Source organism: Cajanus cajan, chromosome 6 (genome assembly GCF_000230855.2).
Source record: "Cajanus cajan strain Asha chromosome 6, NIPB_CcT2T_4, whole genome shotgun sequence".
In the NCBI taxonomy this organism is placed as follows: domain Eukaryota; kingdom Viridiplantae; phylum Streptophyta; class Magnoliopsida; order Fabales; family Fabaceae; genus Cajanus; species Cajanus cajan.
The window spans coordinates 45,537,441-45,557,264 of NC_138522.1; the positions used below are offsets into that span (position 1 = coordinate 45,537,441).

The 19,824-nt window shown below is 36.0% G+C and overlaps 1 protein-coding gene across 3 annotated transcripts; it reads left to right on the plus strand.

The window, feature by feature from the left end:
- Positions 1-13,437: 13,437 nt before the first annotated feature.
- NEK5 (Serine/Threonine kinase catalytic domain protein) lies at positions 13,438-19,534 on the plus strand. 3 transcript variants are annotated; one of them, XM_020355832.3, is made up of 14 exons: positions 13,438-13,618; positions 14,371-14,507; positions 14,955-15,021; positions 15,610-15,675; positions 15,808-15,854; positions 16,562-16,607; positions 16,699-16,779; positions 16,854-16,896; positions 16,988-17,037; positions 17,256-17,337; positions 17,420-17,469; positions 17,587-17,660; positions 17,890-17,941; positions 18,021-19,534. In XM_020355832.3, the coding sequence occupies exons 1-14, from the start codon at positions 13,607-13,609 to the stop codon at positions 19,173-19,175; spliced, it is 1,962 nt and encodes a 653-aa protein (XP_020211421.1). In that variant the 5' UTR covers positions 13,438-13,606; the 3' UTR covers positions 19,176-19,534. The 3 variants fall into 3 exon arrangements, with proteins under 3 accessions (XP_020211421.1, XP_082933324.1, XP_020211420.1); XM_083077198.1 differs by lacking the exon at positions 13,438-13,618 and adding an exon at positions 13,912-13,930; XM_020355831.3 differs by lacking the exon at positions 13,438-13,618 and adding an exon at positions 13,937-14,242.
- Positions 19,535-19,824: the final 290 nt, after the last annotated feature.

Consider the following 19,824-nt stretch of genomic DNA (forward strand, 5'->3'; position numbering starts at 1 on the left):
ACTGGAGGTTATGGGCGTGGCTTTCGACAGCCTTTCAACAATCTGACCAAAACCCAGTGGAGAAGACAACAAAGGATGCGGAAGGCTACCTTTGAGGGTCTTGGAGGAAACCGTTTCTCGATTCTGGTACCTCAGAAAGGGGAATCATCTCGGAAGTTCATCGAGGATGATGAAGACATGATTACAGATTGTTTCGAGAGTGGTTTTGAGGACTCCCTAGAAGATATTTGTGGAGTAGTCTCCATTCTACCCTCCGAGTATGCTGGGGCTATGGAGTCAGTGAATGAACAAGAGGATATCCATAGGGAAGACTTCTTCGATGACCCCAACTATGAATCCAAAATCATATGGGTCAATCAAATCTCGAGGGTTATCCCCAAATTCAATTCTGCTGTGTTCGACTCTCCTACAGAAGAAATGAAAGGACACCTTAAGCCTTTATTGCTAACATTGATGATCGAGGGGCAAGAGGTGAATAAGGTTTTGGTCGACGGAGGCGCAGCTGTGAATATCTTGCCCAAAACAATGTTGAAGAGGTTTGGAAAATCCTTGGCTGATTTGAAGCCTCACAATATAATGATCTTAGACTACGCAGGAAAATCTTCACACCCTGAAGGCATGATTTTACTTGATGTGCAGATTGGGAGTGTAAAGAGGACCACCATGTTTATAGTGACGCCATCCAAGGCGAATTTTAATGTCCTGCTAGGTCGAGAATGGATCCATGGGGTAGGAGCCGTCCCTTCCACTGTGCATCAAAAGATCTTCTTCTGGAACGATGATGAAGGGTTGAAAGTTCTCGAGGCTGACCAGAAAACGTATGAAGTTGGTATGTATTTTGCTGATCAACAATTTACAGCATTTGCAAAGACCAAACCTTTCGATGCATATAATTCTGGAGTGATGGATGAAGAAGAAGGAATTAAGAAAACTTTCTGCTGGGACATGAAGAAAGGGTTTGTGATTCGAGCCGAAAAGGATTTGGCTCCACTGGAGGAATGAAGGATGAAGATCCTTACTCGAGCTTCTTAGCTCAAATATCGGCCTATGTGGCCGATCGAACGGCTAACATGGCCGAGGAAAATGAAGGTGAAGAAGCATGTTCAAATGAGGTTGATGAAAATAGCACGGCCACTTCGGTCGTCGAAGAAAAACAAAAAAAGAAAGAGGGGATGGATTTCGAGGTGAAAAATGAAAAAGAAAAACAAAAAAGAAAGAAAAAGAATGTAGACTGCGAAGTCAAGGAAAATGAAAGAGAAAAAACAGAAAAAAACCAAGAGGACCAGGTTGGGTCGAGAAAAAAAGAAAAAGAAAAAATAGAAAGAGACCAGGAGGTCGAACAATCGAAAGAAAGCAAAGAGCAAGAACTGGAATCCAAGCTAGATTGTATTTTTGATGATTCACCGTTGGGATTCGAAAGAGCAACCAAGGGAGAACATAAGTTAGAATCTCAAGATCCACTTGAGGAAATCAACTTGGGAACTGTCGAAAATAAAAGGGTAACTTATATTAGTAAGTTCTTGCAAAGGGAATTGAAGGACGAAATAATTCGAGTTTTGCATGAATACAAAGATTGCTTTACATGGGATTATGATGAAATGCCAGGATTAGATCGAGAATTGGTAGAGCATAGGCTACCCATGATCCTAGGAAAGAGACCTGTGAAGCAAAGTCCTCGAAGATTCGCTCCTGAAGTAATCGAAAAAATCAAGGGAGAAATCGAGAGATTACTGAAAGCGAAGTTCATCAGAACTTCAAGGTATGCTGAGTGGGTATCGAATGTCGTGCCTGTTATAAAAAAGAATGGAAAACTCAGAGTATGCATCGACTTTCGAGATCTTAATGCAACAACTCCCAAAGATGAATATCCTATGCCCATTGCTGAAACTATGATAGACGTTGCTGCAGGTAATGAAATTATGAGTTTACTTGATGGTTATTCTGGATATAACCAAATTTATATTGCAGCTAATGATGTGTCGAAAATTGCTTTTCGATGTCCAGGTGCTTTAGGCGTCTATGAGTGGGTGATGATGCCATTTGGATTAAAATCGCAGGTGCTACTTATCAGAGGGCAATGAATTTAATATTCCATGATTTAATTAGTAAGTTTGTACAAGTATATATTGATGATATAATTGTTGGGTCGAAGCAAAAAGAGGATCACCTAAGCCATTTAAAATTATCTTTTGAGAGAATGAGAAAACATGGTTTGAAAATGAATCCTCTAAAATGTGCTTTTGGTGTTACAGCAGGAGAATTTCTGGGGTTTGTCATACACCAGAAAGGAATTGAAGTTAATCGAAATAAGACGAAAGCTATCATGGAGACTAAACCTCCATCGAACAAAAAAGAACTTCAATCTCTCCTAGGTAAAGTAAACCTTCTGAGAAGATTCATATCGAACTTGTCTGGTAAAACTAAAATATTTTCTCCTCTTTTACGTTTAAAAAAGGAGCAGGAATTTCGATGGAATGAGGAGCACCAGAAAGCGTTCGATGAAATCAAAGTTTACTTGGCTCATCCTCCAGTGCTTGCACCACTCTCTAAAGGGAAGCAACTAAAGTTGTACATTTCAGATAGCGATTCGATTATTGCGGGCATGCTGGCGCAAGATGATGATAATGGCATCGAGAGAGTCATTTATTATTTAAGTCGAATGTTAGTAGGAGCAGAAACTAGATATACCCCGTTAGAGAATTTATGTTTAAGTCTTTATGTTACTTGTACTAAGTTGAAGTACTATATTAGGACTCGTGATGTTGTAATATTTTGTCGAAGTAATGTAATTAAATATATGTTATGTAAACCTGTGTTACATTCTCGAGTCGGCAAATGGGCACTCGCGTTAACTGAATACTCGTTAACTTTCGAGCCGCTTAAAGCAACTAAAAGACAAATAATTGCAGATTTTCTTGCAGACCATTCGAATGAAACTGAAGAAATTATTTACCTAACCACCAAACCCTGGCAATTATATTTCGATGGCTCGAAACACGAATTAGGTACTGGAATAGGTCTTTTAATCATCTCTCCCGAAGGGTTCCTGACTAAGTTATCATTTAAAACATACAAGGGATACTCGAACAATGAAACCGAGTATCAGGCATTAATAACGGGACTCGAAATCCTCAAAGAGTTAGGTGCTAGAAACGTATCAGTTTGAGATGATTCACAATTAGTCATCAAACAATTAACGCAAGAGTATAAGTGTTTAAACGAAAAGTTAATTGAATTCAAAACTCGAGCTGTGCAGTTACTTAATGCTTTTGATGAAGCTGAGCTACAACATATTCCTCGAAACTCGAATGCCATTGCAAATGAGTTGGCTCAGACAGCCTCAGGGTATAAAGTAAGTAAAGAGTGTCTCGAGTATTTAATTCATACAGAAAATGAATTGATGGAGCATCGAGAGATCATGAGTGTTGGTTCCTCGAGTCAACCAGATTGGAGGAGCAAATTGATCGAATATTTGCAAAATCCCAATATAAAGGTCGAAAGAAAGATCAAACTACAAGCTCTTAATTATGTCTTGTTGAACAATGAATTATATAAAAAGGGTTTCGATGGAATTTTGTTCAAGTGCCTTGGAACTCACGAAAGTTATATAGCTATGGCAGAAATACATGAAGGCATTTGTGGAGCACATCAAGCAGGTGAAAAAATGAAATGAGTTTTGTCGAGAAAAGGTTTGTATTGGCCAACTATGTTTAAGGATTGTATCGAGTTCGCACGAAGCTGTAAAGAATGCCAAAAACATGGACCAATACAAAAAGTACCTGCAAGTGAGTTACATTCGATCATTAAGCCTTGGCCATTTCGAGGGTGGGCAATTGACATTATAGGACAAATACATCCACCATCTTCGAAAAACCACAAGTATATATTAGTTGCCATAGATTATTTTACAAAATGGGTTGAAGCTATTCCTTTAAAAGAAGTTGAGCAAAAAGACATAATTGATTTTGTCGAAGATCATATTATTACAAGGTTTGGGATTCCCCAACAATTACTACTGATCAAGGCACGATGTTTACAGGTCGAAAATTTGCCCAATATGCTCAATCAAGAGGAATCAAGTTAATAACTTCAACACCGTATTATGCACAAGCAAATGGTCAAGTCGAGGCTGCTAATAAAGTGGTAATTGGTTTAATCAGAAAACATATATCGAACAGGCCTCGAAGTTTGCACGAAACTCTTGTTCAAATACTATGGGCTTATAGGAATTCACCTAGAGATGCCACGAAGACTACTCCTTATAAATTGGTATATGGGCATGATGCTATTCTTCCCTTAGATATTAATTTGCAATCAATTCGCGTGCAAAAACAGAATGATTTGCCTACTGAACAATATTGGAATTTAATGTATGATGAATTAATATCTTTAGACGAAGAGAGATTAATGGCATTACAAAACCTTGTTCAACAAAAGGAGAAAGTCAAAAGATCATATAATAAGAGGGTCAAAATACAACGTTTTTGAGTTGGGGACTTGGTGTTAAAAGTTATTCTCCCCATAGACCAGAAATCTCGATACTTAGGGAAGTGGTCTTACAATTGGGAAGGCTCCTTTATAGTCGAACAAGTATATTCCAGCAATGCGTACGTTATTAGAGAATTAAATTCGAATGCAAGCAAAGTAATAAATGGGAAATACTTAAAGTGCTTTCATAAAAGGGTAGAGTGATAATTGTTTAAGGATAAATAAAAAGCAAAAATAGAAAAGGGAAATCTAATTATTACAAAATTTTGTTTTAAAATCCTTGAAAGCCTTATAAGCCTCATCCAGGCTTTGCCTTCGAGAAGTGCATTGAGCCTCCAAGTGCTTCTTCTGTTCCAAGGTCTTCGCAAGTCGAGAAGATATGACCTTGCCTTCATCTTTGAGACCTGTTTGACGCTGCTTGATTTCTTGACTCTGGACCTTGATACCATCTTTCTTCGAGCGAGTTTTGTCCAATTCATGTTGAAGAGCCTTGATAGTTGTTTCTATATCTTCCTCCTCTTTTTGTAATTTTTGCAAGGAAGAAATCATTTCTGCCGTTGAGCTCTTGATGGAAATCAACTCCTCACGAAGGCTCTCGAGCTTAACACGGTCGTCCTCACTTTCGATCTCAATTTGAGACACTTCCTGGAAGGCAGTGGACCATTGAGCTCGAAGGTCCCATGCGAGGCTGAAGGGCTTAATAAATTCCTGCAACTCAGAATGAACCTCGGGAGGAAGATCTGAATAAGACAATAAATCTTCGACCATCTGTTCCACTTCTATCTTAAACGTAGGGAGGAGAAAGGCTTGATCAAGGTTTTCGACATATGCTTTCAATTGGAAAGAATCAAGCAAAGGTTGATAAGATGGAGTCTCAGAACCTTGCTCGATGACCTTTTCTTTTTCTTTTTCTTTTTCCGACCCAGAAGGACCACTCGTCCAATTGTTCAACACCTCGAAGATACTGTTAATATCTTCATCCTCGTCATTAAAGAAGCTCATCAAGTCCAAATCTGGAGAAGGAATTGATGAAAGGCCCTGGATGGAAGAGGTAGTACCCTTTTGGGTTGAGGAGGAAGTTGTGAAGGGTCTTGGAGACTCGGTCGAATCTATACAAAAAAGAGACAATAGATATATAAGATAATTTTGTTCAGAATCACAATAAGGGTGTGAAGTTAAAAGAAATATACCCTTGTTTGGACTCAAGGGGGGTTGGAGCGTGATAGAATCTTCACCTTGGGCAGACTTTTGCTTAGGCTCCTCATTCACCAGAGGTTCCGATTGGGGAACCTTGTCTTCTTTAACCTGAGGAGGGACCTCTATCGAGGCCAGAACTGAAGCCATCGTAGCAACATCTATTTGAGGGTTGGTTAACTGCAAGTAAATCACAAGGTTAGGATAAGATTTTTGGGAGAGAGATCAAATAGAAAAATGAAAAGTGAACCTGTTGGGTTGTCCCGGTAACAAGAGGCACATCTCTCGACATTTCTCGAGAGGAATCAAGCTGGATGATTTCGATATCCTGAGATACATAACATTATTGGGCAAGTCGAAGGCACATGAATAGTATGCAGAAAATAAATATGTAATTAGAAGATAAAACACCTTTGGAGTAGACTTCATGGCGTCTTTGAGCAGTTTCTTGCCAAGGGGTTTCTGAGATTTCTTGGAAACAGGAATGACTAGCTTTCCTTTTCCTTTATCTTGCTTCTTTGTGGTCAAAACCTGAAAATAAAGGAACAAGATGAGTAGGACTCAAAGGGGCAAGAGAATATGAAAACAAAAAGTTCTCTTACTGTCTTGGTACTGCCCGAATCCACTTGTTGTTTCTTCGATGTGTCAATACTCTGAAATGCAAAAAAAAAAAAATGTGGGAGAGTCAAAGTAAATTAGAAGAAACAATGAAAAGGATTACGAATCGAAAAATAAAAAAAAAAAGGTCTTACCTTGGAACGAAGAGTAACCTTGCCAGCCACGGTCTTTTGTTTTCGACCTTTCAATGATGTCCCTTGGACATCCTCATCATCGCTCTCCAAGTCGGGAGTTTGGTTAGCGTGTTGTGGAACACGTTGAGAAATAGCAGCTATCAAAGCAAAAAAAAATTATGAAGAGTACAATCAAGAATTCGAGAAATTTCTTAGTTATAGTCATTTACCAGGGGGAGGATTAGTGTTATCGACCCAACATAATGGCCACCATCTTCTGCGAGGAAAATCGTACAGGGAACATCTCGCGTAAGTAACTCGATCTTTTACAGGGATTGCTTTATGTTCAAGGTAAAATGGGTCGAGTGTTTTTACCCAAGGAGGGTAAGATAAATATTTAGCTAAACCAAAAAGAGCATTTGGAAGAGGAGGTATCCTTTTGGGACAAAATTTTTCGAAATCAGTTTTTCCGCGAGGATTAATTACCTTTTTCGAGCGGATGTTCCTCTGTACCATTTTCGAGAGAGAGACGGATGCATCGAAGATGGTTCGACTAATATTGTCAGGTCGATAACAAACTTTAAAGAATTGCTCAAACTGATAAATAATAATTTGATTCTTGAAAGTACCTGATTGTTTGGGACCCTGGGAAGAAAATGGAGAGTTGATCAGCTTCTTTAAAAATACATCAAAATCGAGAAGTTTATCTACATAATATGTACACCACCAACGAAGATAACATCTCAAAACAAGGAAAGAAGGAGAGAAAGTAAAAGGCGTGAGCTGAAGTTCTGTGCCAGGGTGAAGTATAAAATCTAGCACTTCTTGGTAATTCCCTTCTTCAACACAAATGCCAGCATCAATTTTTTCTACAGGTCGAAGAGGAAGGGGTTTCATTTGACAAAGTCCGAATTGTCGGGCAAAGAGTTGAGGTTGATAAGGGTAAATTCGAACATCCTTTTGACGCACTCCTAAAAATATAACATCCCATGAAAGGAAGCTAGACCATATTTTGAGAGAGTCCTGAGATATGTGCCCCACTTGATTGTTCTGTCGAAGCCAGGAAGGGCCTAGTAAGGTAGTTCGAATGAAAGGTGCCAAGTCTTCACTGAAGTGTGTAAAACTGAAGATAGCTTTTATATATTTGGCAAAGTTCTGGATAGAGCATTTTCGAGGAGTAAGAGTGGTTAAACGAGCTCCTTCCAGTGCACAAGGTGAAGCAAATGATGAAGTCAAAGAAAGTTTTTTCTCGAAAATGGCGTTAAGCCATAATTGAAGCAGCCATAAGGGTCCCGAAAGATTTCGAGGACCAGTTTCTCGGAAAAGGCTCTCAGAGGCTTCGTCAAGACAGGTATCTAAAGAAGTTAGTAGAAGTTTGCTTAAACAGATTCGCTTCTTCGAGTGTAAAGCTTGAGCTAGGGCATAGTAATATTTTGGAACCTGAAGTGAAGGGGTGCAGAAGACACATGCAGATAACCAGTACATTAAAAATGCGATGTGCTCAGAAGTCGAAACAGAGGTACCCGATTTTCCTACGTGGGCAGTAATAAAAGCCAGATAAGTCTTCTTGTCCCACGAAATGGAAATCTCCTTGATGGGGATTTCTTCCTCGAGAATATCAGGGTGGAATCTTTCTCCTATGGGAGCCAATCCAGTGATCGCTGCGATGTCCAATAAAGTAGGGCACACGAAGCCGCAAGGGAATTCGAAAGCCCGAGTCTCTCGATTCCAAAAGAAAATTGCAAAGAGAAGCATTTGGGGGTCGAAAAGGTGTAAATCAAACTTAACAGGTTGAATAAAGTAAAAAATACCAGTTTTGATCCAGGAAGAACTCATTTCACTCTCTATGCGGGTTAACCAAGACAAATGCCTATCTTTAATAGGAGGAAAGGCCCTAAAGATTTTAGTGGTATCTCCAAACAATGATAAATCTATCTTTTTAGCAGAATGAATAAAGGGAAGGGTAGAGTCATCCTCAGGCAACAAAGTATTGGCAAATTTCTTCTTATTCTAACCTACGAAGGGCCCTAAGAAAGCATGCACATTACCGTTCTCAAGAGAGAAAGGAAGCAGTACCTGAGATTGAAAGATCTTTAGGCTTGCCTCTTCCATACCAGGAATAGGGACGAAGGTGTCATCCCCATCTGGAACCTTGTCGACCTGGGTGTTGGCCATCAGGAGAGGGGCCATATGAGTAGAGGCCGCAGTGGTGGTAGCCATGGTTGTTACAGGGGTCACGGTAGGCGAGGTTGTAGTTGCCAGAACCAGAGACGAAGCCGAGACAGTAGTAGGAGAAGCAGTAGAGGCTATGGCGGTGGAAATGGATGCAGCAGAAGAAGCCATTGACGCACGAAAGCAAAAGACTTGGGAAGGAAAGTGAGAAAGCAAAGTACACAGAGTTCGCCGGAGAAGAATATCAAGAAACAGGGCAGAGAGAAAGCAAAGAGACTTGGGCGTGAAGGAAGGTAGTGATGAAATTGTTTTTACCTTAGGGTAAAAGGACCTCTAACAGGTTTAAAGTAAAAACAGGCCCATACAAAGTAAAAACAGGCCCATGGATAGAGTTAAAAATTCAAATTAAATGACCAAAACAGCCGCCAAAACGGTTTTTATTTTAAAACAAACACATGGGAAACAGAAGCACGCGCCGTTAGTGCCATCAATGTCGCGTCAAACGGTCATTTGCATTAAACACAGATCAGAATGCAAGTCAGAGTAGGTTTTCATCGAAAGAATATAAAGTCTGTTTAAAGTACTTCAATGAATGAACGAAAAACTACGCTCGATAGGAATTCGAATCTCTGCCTGGTAAGCATATTGAGATTGAATTCCTAGGGGGGCATTTGTTGGGATCACTCGAAAACTGTATGACTCGAAAATAATGTTTGAACTTGCTCGAAAAATATCTTATAATGGCGACACCACTTACCTGTAAGGTTTAAGGTCGAAAAATAGAATAGTGCAGATTAAACAAAGACGTACTCGGATAGTGAGATGGTTATGCTAAAAGGTGGTCGAAGAGGAAGAACTCGCGAAAAAACGGTTATGAGAAGTTATCTTTTGAACCTCGCGGAAGAACGGTTATGAGAAGTTATCTTGTGAACCCACGTAGGTAGTGGATAACGGTTATACTCACCCACAACGTTCCTCATGAAACTTATTGTTCATGATTAAACTATATAAATATGAGAGTCGTACGCCTTCACGGAGGTCGGAAAAACTCATACTTGAACTGAATTCTCAAGCACTCTCTGCCTGTACACATGGCTTCCATGCGAGGAATTATCTTTGGGTATGATCACTTCTCGACCACATTTCTTTTCTTGTTCTAGGAGTAGTTGTAGTCTAGGTGTCTTTCTTTATTTTTTCCTAATCACATAGTTGTAGTGCGTTAATTGTAACTCTTGGACAGTATGTAATTTGAACCATGTTTTGTATTGCGAATATATCCATTATTCATTCTGTTCATTTTAGCATTTACGTGCATGCGAATTATTACTTGTTAATTATCGAGGAATATCTAGAAACAAGTAATCACTAAATCTGCCTACTCCATTTTTTGTTCTTAAATTAAATACCTAAATTGAAACCATTTATGTGCTAGTTCAAATATAAAGGGTCCACGAATGAATTTCATCGTAAACAGCTTGGAAAGGAAAAAAAATGGAATAATTGGAAGCAGAGTAGGATGACCCCTTAAACTTGTTCTCTTTAAATTTTTCTTGATTTCTGGAAAAATACAACTTAGAAGGGTGTATTGGATTAGGATTTTAAAGAACTTTTTTAGTTAAAAAAAATCTTGCGGATTTTAAAAGACTTTGTAGGATTTTCATGACTTTTAAGATTTTGCAGGATTCTACAAGACTTAAAATCAGGATTTTAATGGATTCTGCAAGACTTTTAAATCAGGATTTTAATGGATTCTGTGGGATTTTGTAGAATTTTCGTGGATTTTTTACATTTGATAAGATTTCAAAAAAAAATTCATACATTCAAATTTAAAAAGAGTCAAAGACAAATAATAAAAAATAATAATGTCTAGATAAATAATAATAATAATAATTCTCCATAATATCTTATTCTCTTAAATAACATTCACCCACATATTCATAGCTATACTAGTTCTCCAAGCATTAGCGTCTTTTCGCTCTTACTCCTGGGTTTGAATAATAGGTTCAAAAGTATGATCTTTATTAACTAGTAACGTTGAAGATGAAGGTTCATCCACCGCTTTAATTGGAAATTCATCAGAACGACATTCTTTACGTAAAAAGTTATGTAGTGTTGCACATACTAACACAAGTAATCTACTTGTGTCTTAAATAAAAATGGAAGTGCTGACTTAAAAATTGTGAACCTTGATTTAAAAATACCAAATATTCTCTCGATCACATTCCTTAAAGACGCATGATGAAGATTGAACAATTCTTTCTCATTTTCAGGGTCATTACCCTGACCTGCAAAATCTTGTAGATGATATCTTACACCTCGAAATGGAGCTAAAAATTAGCATCGATTAGGAAATCCACAATCCACCAAAAAATATTTACTTAATTACATATGCAATATATATAATATTAGTATAATAATAATTATTATTATTATAATAATTATTATTATTTAAAAAATAAACATTTAGATATATAGAGAATATATATATATATATATATATATATATATATATATATATTATTTTAGTTATATATTATATGATAATTTTTAATGATATTTATAAAATGTAAATTATTCTAACAAATATTTTAACAATATTTTCTATTTTAAAAAATAAGCTAATGAAGACATAAATCCTAAACTCTAAAAAAATAGGTACTGCAATGTCTTATGTTAATTTTATTTTTTTAAAATATAAAAAAGTCCTAATTTCATAATATAAAAATAAAAAAAAAATTTATAGTAAAAAAATAAAATAATTGTTGAGTCATAAAAGGAGAAGGGATAAAAGTAACAAACTTAAGGGAAGGAGGGAGATCGCAGTTTTTATGCTGAGAGGGTTCTTCCCCCAACTAAGATCCATTTTCATCTCATTCTACTCACAGAAATCCTAACAAATTCATCTTTATATATATATATATATATATATATATATATATATTATAGAGATTATGATATCAATTTCATCTTTCACCTTTTTCTTTTCTTGATGTGTGTTATAAAAAAATTACCACTTAAAAGTTGAAATTTCAAGCATTTTTTTTTTGTGTTATATAAAAGAACAAATTCAACTACATAGAATAAAATAAAGCAAGTCAATTAAAGAGAACGAACAGAAAAATAGAGCAAGTCAATGACACTATCATTTACATATTGGAATTTCACAATATAGGGGAATGAGATGAGAACAGTACTACAATATTATACATGAACAATGAACAATAGTGCAATATTTTTAGCAGAGAAAAAATGGAGAAGACAGGAGCATAGAAAAAAAAAGATGAAAAACTCACTTGAAAATTCTTGAAAAGTCACTTCAAACAATCATTCAAAATCTGATGGGTTTGGATGAGATTGTTTCATGAATTTGGTATTTATAGATAATACTAGAAAATCCATCAAAATCCTTCTTACACAACAATCCTTTAAAATCCTTATATTTTTGAATACCAATAGATTGTTTTTAAGTTGTAAAAAATCTTAAATGAATACCAATAGATTTTAATAGACTCTTTAAAAAATCTTGAAAATCCAGATTAAATACCACTGGATTGTTTTTAAGTAACATAAAATTCTGATTGAATACTAATGGACTTTTTTACTCAAAAAAAGTCTTTTAAAATCTTACGAAATCTTAAACCAATACACTCCCTTATATTTATTTTCTTCAAGTATTTTTAACGTTGTTCTCTAATGAGAGTTAGTGTTTCAACCTGGTCGTCATTTAATGTTAACTTTAACTATAGAAATTGCTAAGTAAAACTTTAATTAATTAATTATGACAGAAGAATAACATGAAAAATGCTTGCATTATGTCCCAACTCAAGTCTCACTGTACTTTTCATGCCAGATTTGAGTAAAAAAAAAAAACGCATAAGCTACTCTTCAGTTAACATGGATCCATTGTTGGCGAAAGTGTTATCAAACACTATTTAAGAAATTATATTTAAGTTTTATCCACTCTATAATTCTGTCTAAATAGCCATATGCAGGTGAAGGTCAACGGCATTACTTGTCCTCGCGTTATCTCCAAATTTTTGGGCCTTGAAGATTTGATAAACTTCATTTAGGCAAGAAAAAATGTTAACCTTGGAGTTTTCTTTTCAGTTGATCTAATTAGTATTGACTTTCTTGTGATGAACTGTTGTAAGTTGTAACCCGTCTAATTCTACTACAATAATGACGTTGTACCTCATTCTCTTACGGGTTGGTTTAACAAACTAATTAGGTTTTGATTTGACATCTTGATCACCAATTAATAGTTGAAATTTTACTTTTTAGTTGTTAAGCACACGCTTAGAAATGATTATTACATTCCTTACAGGCAAATAAACCCGATTAACACCTAATTTGTGCAACTATGTCACATAATTTCAACAAATTGTTGATGGATGACCTATCCTATTAGCGTAAATTAACAAGTTTATCACTCACCATTTACACTAATTTAAAATTGATCATATGATTCATATCATTACATCAAACATATAAAAATTCTTCGCCTCTAAGAATGCTGGAGGTGTTAAATTAATCCATAATTATGCCTCTGGACCAGCCGCGGTGGTTGGCCAGCGCACTATACTAGCACAAACCCACGCAACTATTTATTTTTTTACTTTTTGTGGAGCATATACATACATACCTATTGGCTCAAGTCCAATTTTTGATGATTTTGTTTATTAAGGTACACGGAGTGTGACATCACAACTGCGAACTAGGAACATTCCTTGTTTTGAATGATCTCCTATGAATCTGAAAACGCAAGCAAGACTTTTCCTTTTTCTTTAGTTTTCCACACCATACCTGCCACTTTAAGTTCTGTCCTCCATGCCATTTCTCCCAACCCCATTTCTTTTGAGTCATTTGGTGGGGTTATAGCTATGATAGACTCACCACTACAACATTTGCACCAACATAAAGAAAGTATTTTCTATAGAGGATTAGTCTAATCAACAAAGATAAGATTCATTTTATAAAAAAGAGAATTTGAATTTCGCCACTGAATTTGAATCTTGCCGCTGATGTATGATTTGGTAAGTAAATATTAGTAAGTGTTATTTCTGTAAGTATTTTTGAATTGTTAAATTTGTCTTGATTACTTTCTTTTATTTATAGACATAATCTACAGTGTTTCAAAATTGACGAATACTAATAGGAATAATTTAAAATCAGACTTTAGAATTAGTGGACTAAAAGACTTGGGTTTAGGAGATTTAGATATCCTGGTTACTTAAAATTTTAATTAAAATAAAACAAAAAAGTATTTATAAATGTGACACCATGTGGTATATAGGCTTTACTTGACCTTGTTGCCCTCCCTCCACTATCTCTACACTCTCTTTTGGGTAAGTTAAGTGATCAACCTTTCAATTTTCTTGTGGTGATATATTCTACTTTACCTGAGTCTACCCTTTCCTCTTTCTCTCTCTCTCTCTCTCTCTCGTGTTCAGTCTTCTGAGGAGGTAGTTTTGTGTCATAATTGTGGAATGTAGCTTTCCTCATCTTTCATGTGAAGCCCATTGATGGTTGCTGCAACCCATTGAATAGTCCCCAAAGTTCATTCTCGTAGGATACACTTTGCCCAATTAATGCCCTTCAGCCTAGCGGGTGTCTTCAATTACACCATTTGGATGAAAAAGAAAACAAGGGTAGAAAGGGTTGGTAGTAGAATTCACACTCACACATATTTTGCCATAAAGAATCTTTCCTTTTTCTCTCTTTTTCTTTCCTAAGCTCATAGCAAATCAGGATCTACTGCTTCACTGCTTCACCCTTTGTCTTCTAGCTTCTGGAGGTTTCCATGGAGACAGAGAACGGTGACACGAGGTCCAAAAAGATGGAAGATTACGAAGTGATTGAGCAAATTGGAAGAGGGGCTTTTGGCTCTGCCTTCCTCGTCCTTCACAAGTCCGAGAAAAAGAGGTAAGTCAATGACAACGTTAATCGTTTTTGTTTTCCTTGACTGCTTAAACTGTGCAATAAAATATAAACGATTGAAGATCCATTTGTTTTTCCAGTTAGAAAACGGACAACCCCATGAGGAAAAATTCAAGTTTTTTTTTTTTTTTTTGGATTTTTGTGCTTGATTGTTGGAGTTGAAGCCTGTAAAGTTTGATGGCAGTTAGCTAGCTTTTCGGGTTCAATTATTTTGTGTGAACTGCTAAACCGTGGGACATGGAAGGTTGGATATTGATTTTTTCAGTTAAATAATGGACTACTAGAGAAAGAAAGTTTGATTTATTTATTTATTTTGTGTTTTGAGATGTTGGTGTTTAATTGTTGGTGTTGAAAAGCCAGCCAATTCATTCAGTGTAGTTACCTTGTCAATTTCGATTGTTACTCATTCTCATAATTTCATATCCTCGGTAGGTATGTGCTGAAGAAGATTCGGTTGGCCAAGCAGACAGAGAAGTTCAAACGTACAGCACACCAAGAGGTTGGTGTAACAAATCCTTCCACCTGAGGAATCCTATGTGTCCATCATGCAATGCAATTATTTATTTTCTTTGCATGGATTAGCCCAACTTAGCTATTTGTTTGTGCTTTTCAATATCTTTATGTTTCTCTTCCATGATGATCTTGGAATATGCCATCACAGGCCATGCTTCTTTCTTATTACAAATAAATCAGTCACCTTAATATCTATTCGAATCAATAAATTGTATCCCACTTCCAAAACATAGACAATGACTTAAGTAAACTGCATTGAATTAATTTTTTTGATGAAATCTGGTAGTTGCTATGTTGCACATTATTGTTGTCTAAAGTGGTGATCAAATTTCAAGAGAAGAGGATGTTTGTATTATGAATTAATATTATGCTCACAAAATGCCTTGAACACCATATGGCATGTCATTTTCGTTTTTGAGACAAGTGCATCTTAATATTGGTTTTCTGTTGATAGAAACAGTATTCTTAATAATGATTTCACGGACTTCAGTCCTAAGAATTTGTGTGAAGCTGATTTTGAATGATTGTTTCCTGTCTACCCACAGAAGTGACTCGGTTCCTCTTTCTATTACAGATGAACCTGATTGCAAAACTGAATAACCCATATATTGTGGAGTACAAAGAAGCTTGGGTGGAGAAGGTATAGGGACATTTTTCTTTTAAATATTGAGATGAAAAATTAACTCTGAAGATTTATATATATATATATATCAGCTTATTTTGATGTTTATCATAATTCATAAGCATGTTTATGATATTTCATGTTTTGTAGGAGGACCATATATGCATTATAACTGGCTATTGTGAAGGAGGTGACATGTAAGTCTAGTAATATCTGTTGGTTCTTCCTTGCATAAATTAAGGATCTGAGCTTATTGTTTTCTCAATTAATCTTTAGGAGAAAAGAAAAGAAGTATCAACAATATACACTCAAATTGTTAACCCAAAAGTGAGAGCTTTTAAATAAGGATAAAATAATGATTTTCATAACCCCTAACATGTTCTTTTAGGGGAAGACATATTGGACTTGAATTGTGGACATTACACAAATTGCTATATTGGATTGAAACTAAACAGAGCATTGTGCTGAAATTTTTCCATGGGATAATCAAACTGTTTTGTGGATTTTTAATTATAAGAGACTGGGGATGGCAAATATTGAATGAATCTGGTTCTGATGTATGGAAAAAGATTCTTGGCCTGAAAGGTTAAGGTGTTAGAAAAGCCCCAAGTTTATGGAGATCAGGAAGGAGTCCTATGTTGAATTTTGTGATATCTGTAGTATCATTTCCATATAGAAGTTTGATACACAGATATATCTGACTATCTGCATGTTCATTGCATGGCATTAGTATTCTTACGTTCTAATTTTGAGATGAAATACACTTAATCAGTAATTGGGATACTGTGGTTCTTGTATTTTTATACAAGATAGTCTACATGCATGCATTTATATGCTACATAGGAGATGTATAAACAGTGGCATGAAGTCCTAATCATGGAACCCTGCATTCTTTGTGGAGCAGGGCTGAGAACATAAAGAAAGCTCGAGGGTCATTTTTTCCTGAGGAGGTAAATAATAATTAATAAGGTTAATCTACCCTTCCTTAATAATTCCTTATGAGTATTCCTTATGCACTTTGATCGCCAATTCCTCCCACAGAAGCTCTGCAAATGGCTGACTCAGTTGCTGATAGCTGTGGACTACTTGCACTCTAATCGTGTAATCCACAGAGATCTTAAGGTATTGTATTCACTTATCCTGATCAAGAAATCCTTTGTGATGTTTTACATTAATGCAACTTCATGTGATTTCAGTGTTCCAACATATTCCTCACCAAAGACAACAACATTCGGCTTGGTATGCAGAATTATTCCTTAAAAGCTCAAAACTTTTGGGTTTCATAATCTATGCTTTCTGAAGAAATATATTTATTGAATGAACCATGCAGGTGACTTTGGTCTTGCAAAGCGACTCAATGCAGAAGACCTTGCTTCCTCGGTATTGTATACATGTGTGCTATGTTAACATTTATTTAATACTTTGTATGTTATCCCCTGCTAATGGACTGTAATGCTGACTAATTGATGCTTCTCAGCTGACAATAGAATAGATATATTTTTCTTGCTTTTAGCTTTTTATGGGTAAAGTTCATGATTCTTTATTAGATTTACTTGGTGATACCTGTTTATTATTTGCATGCTTCTTATATTGTCTAGGTTGTTGGAACTCCAAATTACATGTGTCCTGAGCTCCTCGCTGATATACCTTATGGCTATAAATCTGATATGTGGTCTCTTGGTAAGTTTCATGGATACCTTCTTCTGATTGACAAAGCCATATGATATCTAACTTTGTGAATGATATCTCTTTATATGTAAAGGTTGCTGCATGTTTGAGATTGCTGCACATCAACCAGCATTTCGTGCTCCAGTAAGAACTTCAATCACTTGCAGGAATTTATTTTTATTAATGGAAATGTAGTCACTATTCTTCAATATATTTTACTCTAGTAAAACAATTTAACACATAAGTATATGAATAAAACAGGACATGGCTGGACTTATCAATAAAATAAACAGATCTTCCATTTCTCCACTGCCAATTGTTTATTCATCCACACTGTAAGTAACTTCCTCAAACCATTCCCAGTCACACTACTGTCATGATATATTTTTAACCTGTGATTTTGAAGATTCAAGTATTTTTCGTAAGTGAGTACAACTATATTGAAGCCAAGCAAAATTTCCCAGTAAATTTTACACTTGCAATTGTATAATTTCCTCCCCTTTCTTTCCTCGTATTTTATATTTCATTATAATGATGATAGAACTGAAAGATGACATGTAACAGGAAGCAACTTATCAAGAGCATGCTTAGGAAAAACCCAGAACATAGGCCAACCGTGAGTTCAACTAAGCTTGTCTTGTGTGATTAATTTGGATAGAATTATGGATTCTAATGCTGCTTCTCTTTGTTGACAGGCAGCTGAATTGTTAAGGCATCCGCTTTTACAACCCTATGTTCTTCGCTGTCATAATGCATCATCTAATTTTCTTCCAGTATATCCCTTAGTAAATTCAAAGGATAAAACAAGAAGATCTAATAAATCTAGCGGTGGCAAGGACCATAAGGACAAAGAAGCAGGATTAGTAAATCGTTTGGAACGGGTTCATCCAATTGAGGGAAATGGAGATATACAGATAAGCAATCTTCCTAATGATGCAGTAACAATCTCAACCACTGCAGAAGACAGTCTTGAGACCAGGATGGTTGATCTTACCAGCTACATAGTAGAATCTTCTACAAGTATTAGTGGCTCAAAAGATGGGTCAACAACATCTGAATCAACTATTTGCAGTGTGTGCAAGGAGGACTTCAAAAGTAGACCTGCAAGAGAAACAGTTAATAATGAGATCTCCTCAAAGAGTACACAAGATTCTCTGCATGAAGAACAAGGAATTGATGCTAAACATTTTCATAAATTAGAAGACAACATAAATGCAGTGACCACAGAAGTTGAAGATGCTTCTTGCAATGAAGGTTTGGATAATGCTGAAGCACAGAGGGAAGATGTTAACCTTGAGGACTCTAGTAAATCAACGACGTCCAGTGAAGGCAGTAGCAGCATTGATAAAGATAAGTCCGTTAATGAGGAAAGGTCATCGCTAATTGTGCATCAACACGACACTGAACTTGGAAAATGCTTGAAGGAAAATGAAAACTCTGATGTATTTACAGAAGGCTCACATATGAACTGCTTGTCATCAGATAGTAATGATGCACTTCCAGTTAAGGATAATGACACAACAAACAGACACATTATTCACTCCACACATAAAGAACACGATAATGCAGTGGAGGTCGATCAGACACCTAGTGGTGTTTCATTGAGTGTAATAACTGATGTAGGTGATGATGAAACAACCAAGTCTGTGTTGGATAGTCCCTGCCAGCAAAGAGCTGATGCTCTAGAATCTCTACTTGAGTTATGTGCTCAGCTACTTAAGCAAGATAAACTTGAAGAGCTTGCTGGGGTGCTAAAACCATTTGGGAAAGAAGCTGTCTCATCAAGAGAAACAGCAATATGGCTGGCAAAAAGCCTCATATCTGCCCAAAAATTTAATCCTGAAACCTAGTTATAAGAATTTCTGGTCATAAATTTATACATTATTGTAAGAAATGTGTATTTGAAATGTCACGAGTTTGTTCTTTTCGAGGTTGTTGCTTGGTTGAAGATTGGAGACAGGAAGGTAGCATGCCACATGTTCTTTCTTGGTCGTGGTAAATGGTCATAGTAAATGAATTAAATTATTTTTGTTAGGTTGGATATTCGTTTGTCCTTGTTTTCCAGCAGTCTACGGGCCATTGATTGTGTAAATTGTCACTTCCCCGTTTCAGAACTAAAAAATAACCATTGACTTGGAGCTTGATGGTTTATTTGTTAGAAATATCCTCATGACCATATAAACGTTAGTTTCTGGTCATTTGCAGTTAACTGGTATCATGCAGCAATCGTTCCTTATTCTTTCAATCATTTGGACAGTGAAATTCAGACAACCATTTGAAAAATTGAGATATAGGACTATTTTTGTAAAAAAGATTTTTTTTTATAAATTGTCTATTTTTAAGTAACAAAAATAGACGGATTTTGCATTGTCATTGTAATTATATCCGCTAACTACTAATTTTCAAGTAACGTACTGAAAATTAGTAGTTAACTATAGCATTGTATAGAAAGGGATGGTTTGATTTTACAAATTATTGCGATGTTATTAACATAGAATC

Bases quoted from the DNA above. Each gene is read 5' to 3' on its own strand.
- NEK5 (XM_020355831.3), top strand. From the start codon at position 14,174: ATGCCCTTCAGCCTAGCGGGTGTCTTCAATTACACCATTTGGATGAAA. The intron at 16,608-16,698 runs GTAAATAATAAT...TTCCTCCCACAG, and splicing joins GGTCATTTTTTCCTGAGGAG to AAGCTCTGCAAATGGCTGAC. The intron at 17,338-17,419 runs GTAAGTTTCATG...TTATATGTAAAG, and splicing joins ATCTGATATGTGGTCTCTTG to GTTGCTGCATGTTTGAGATT.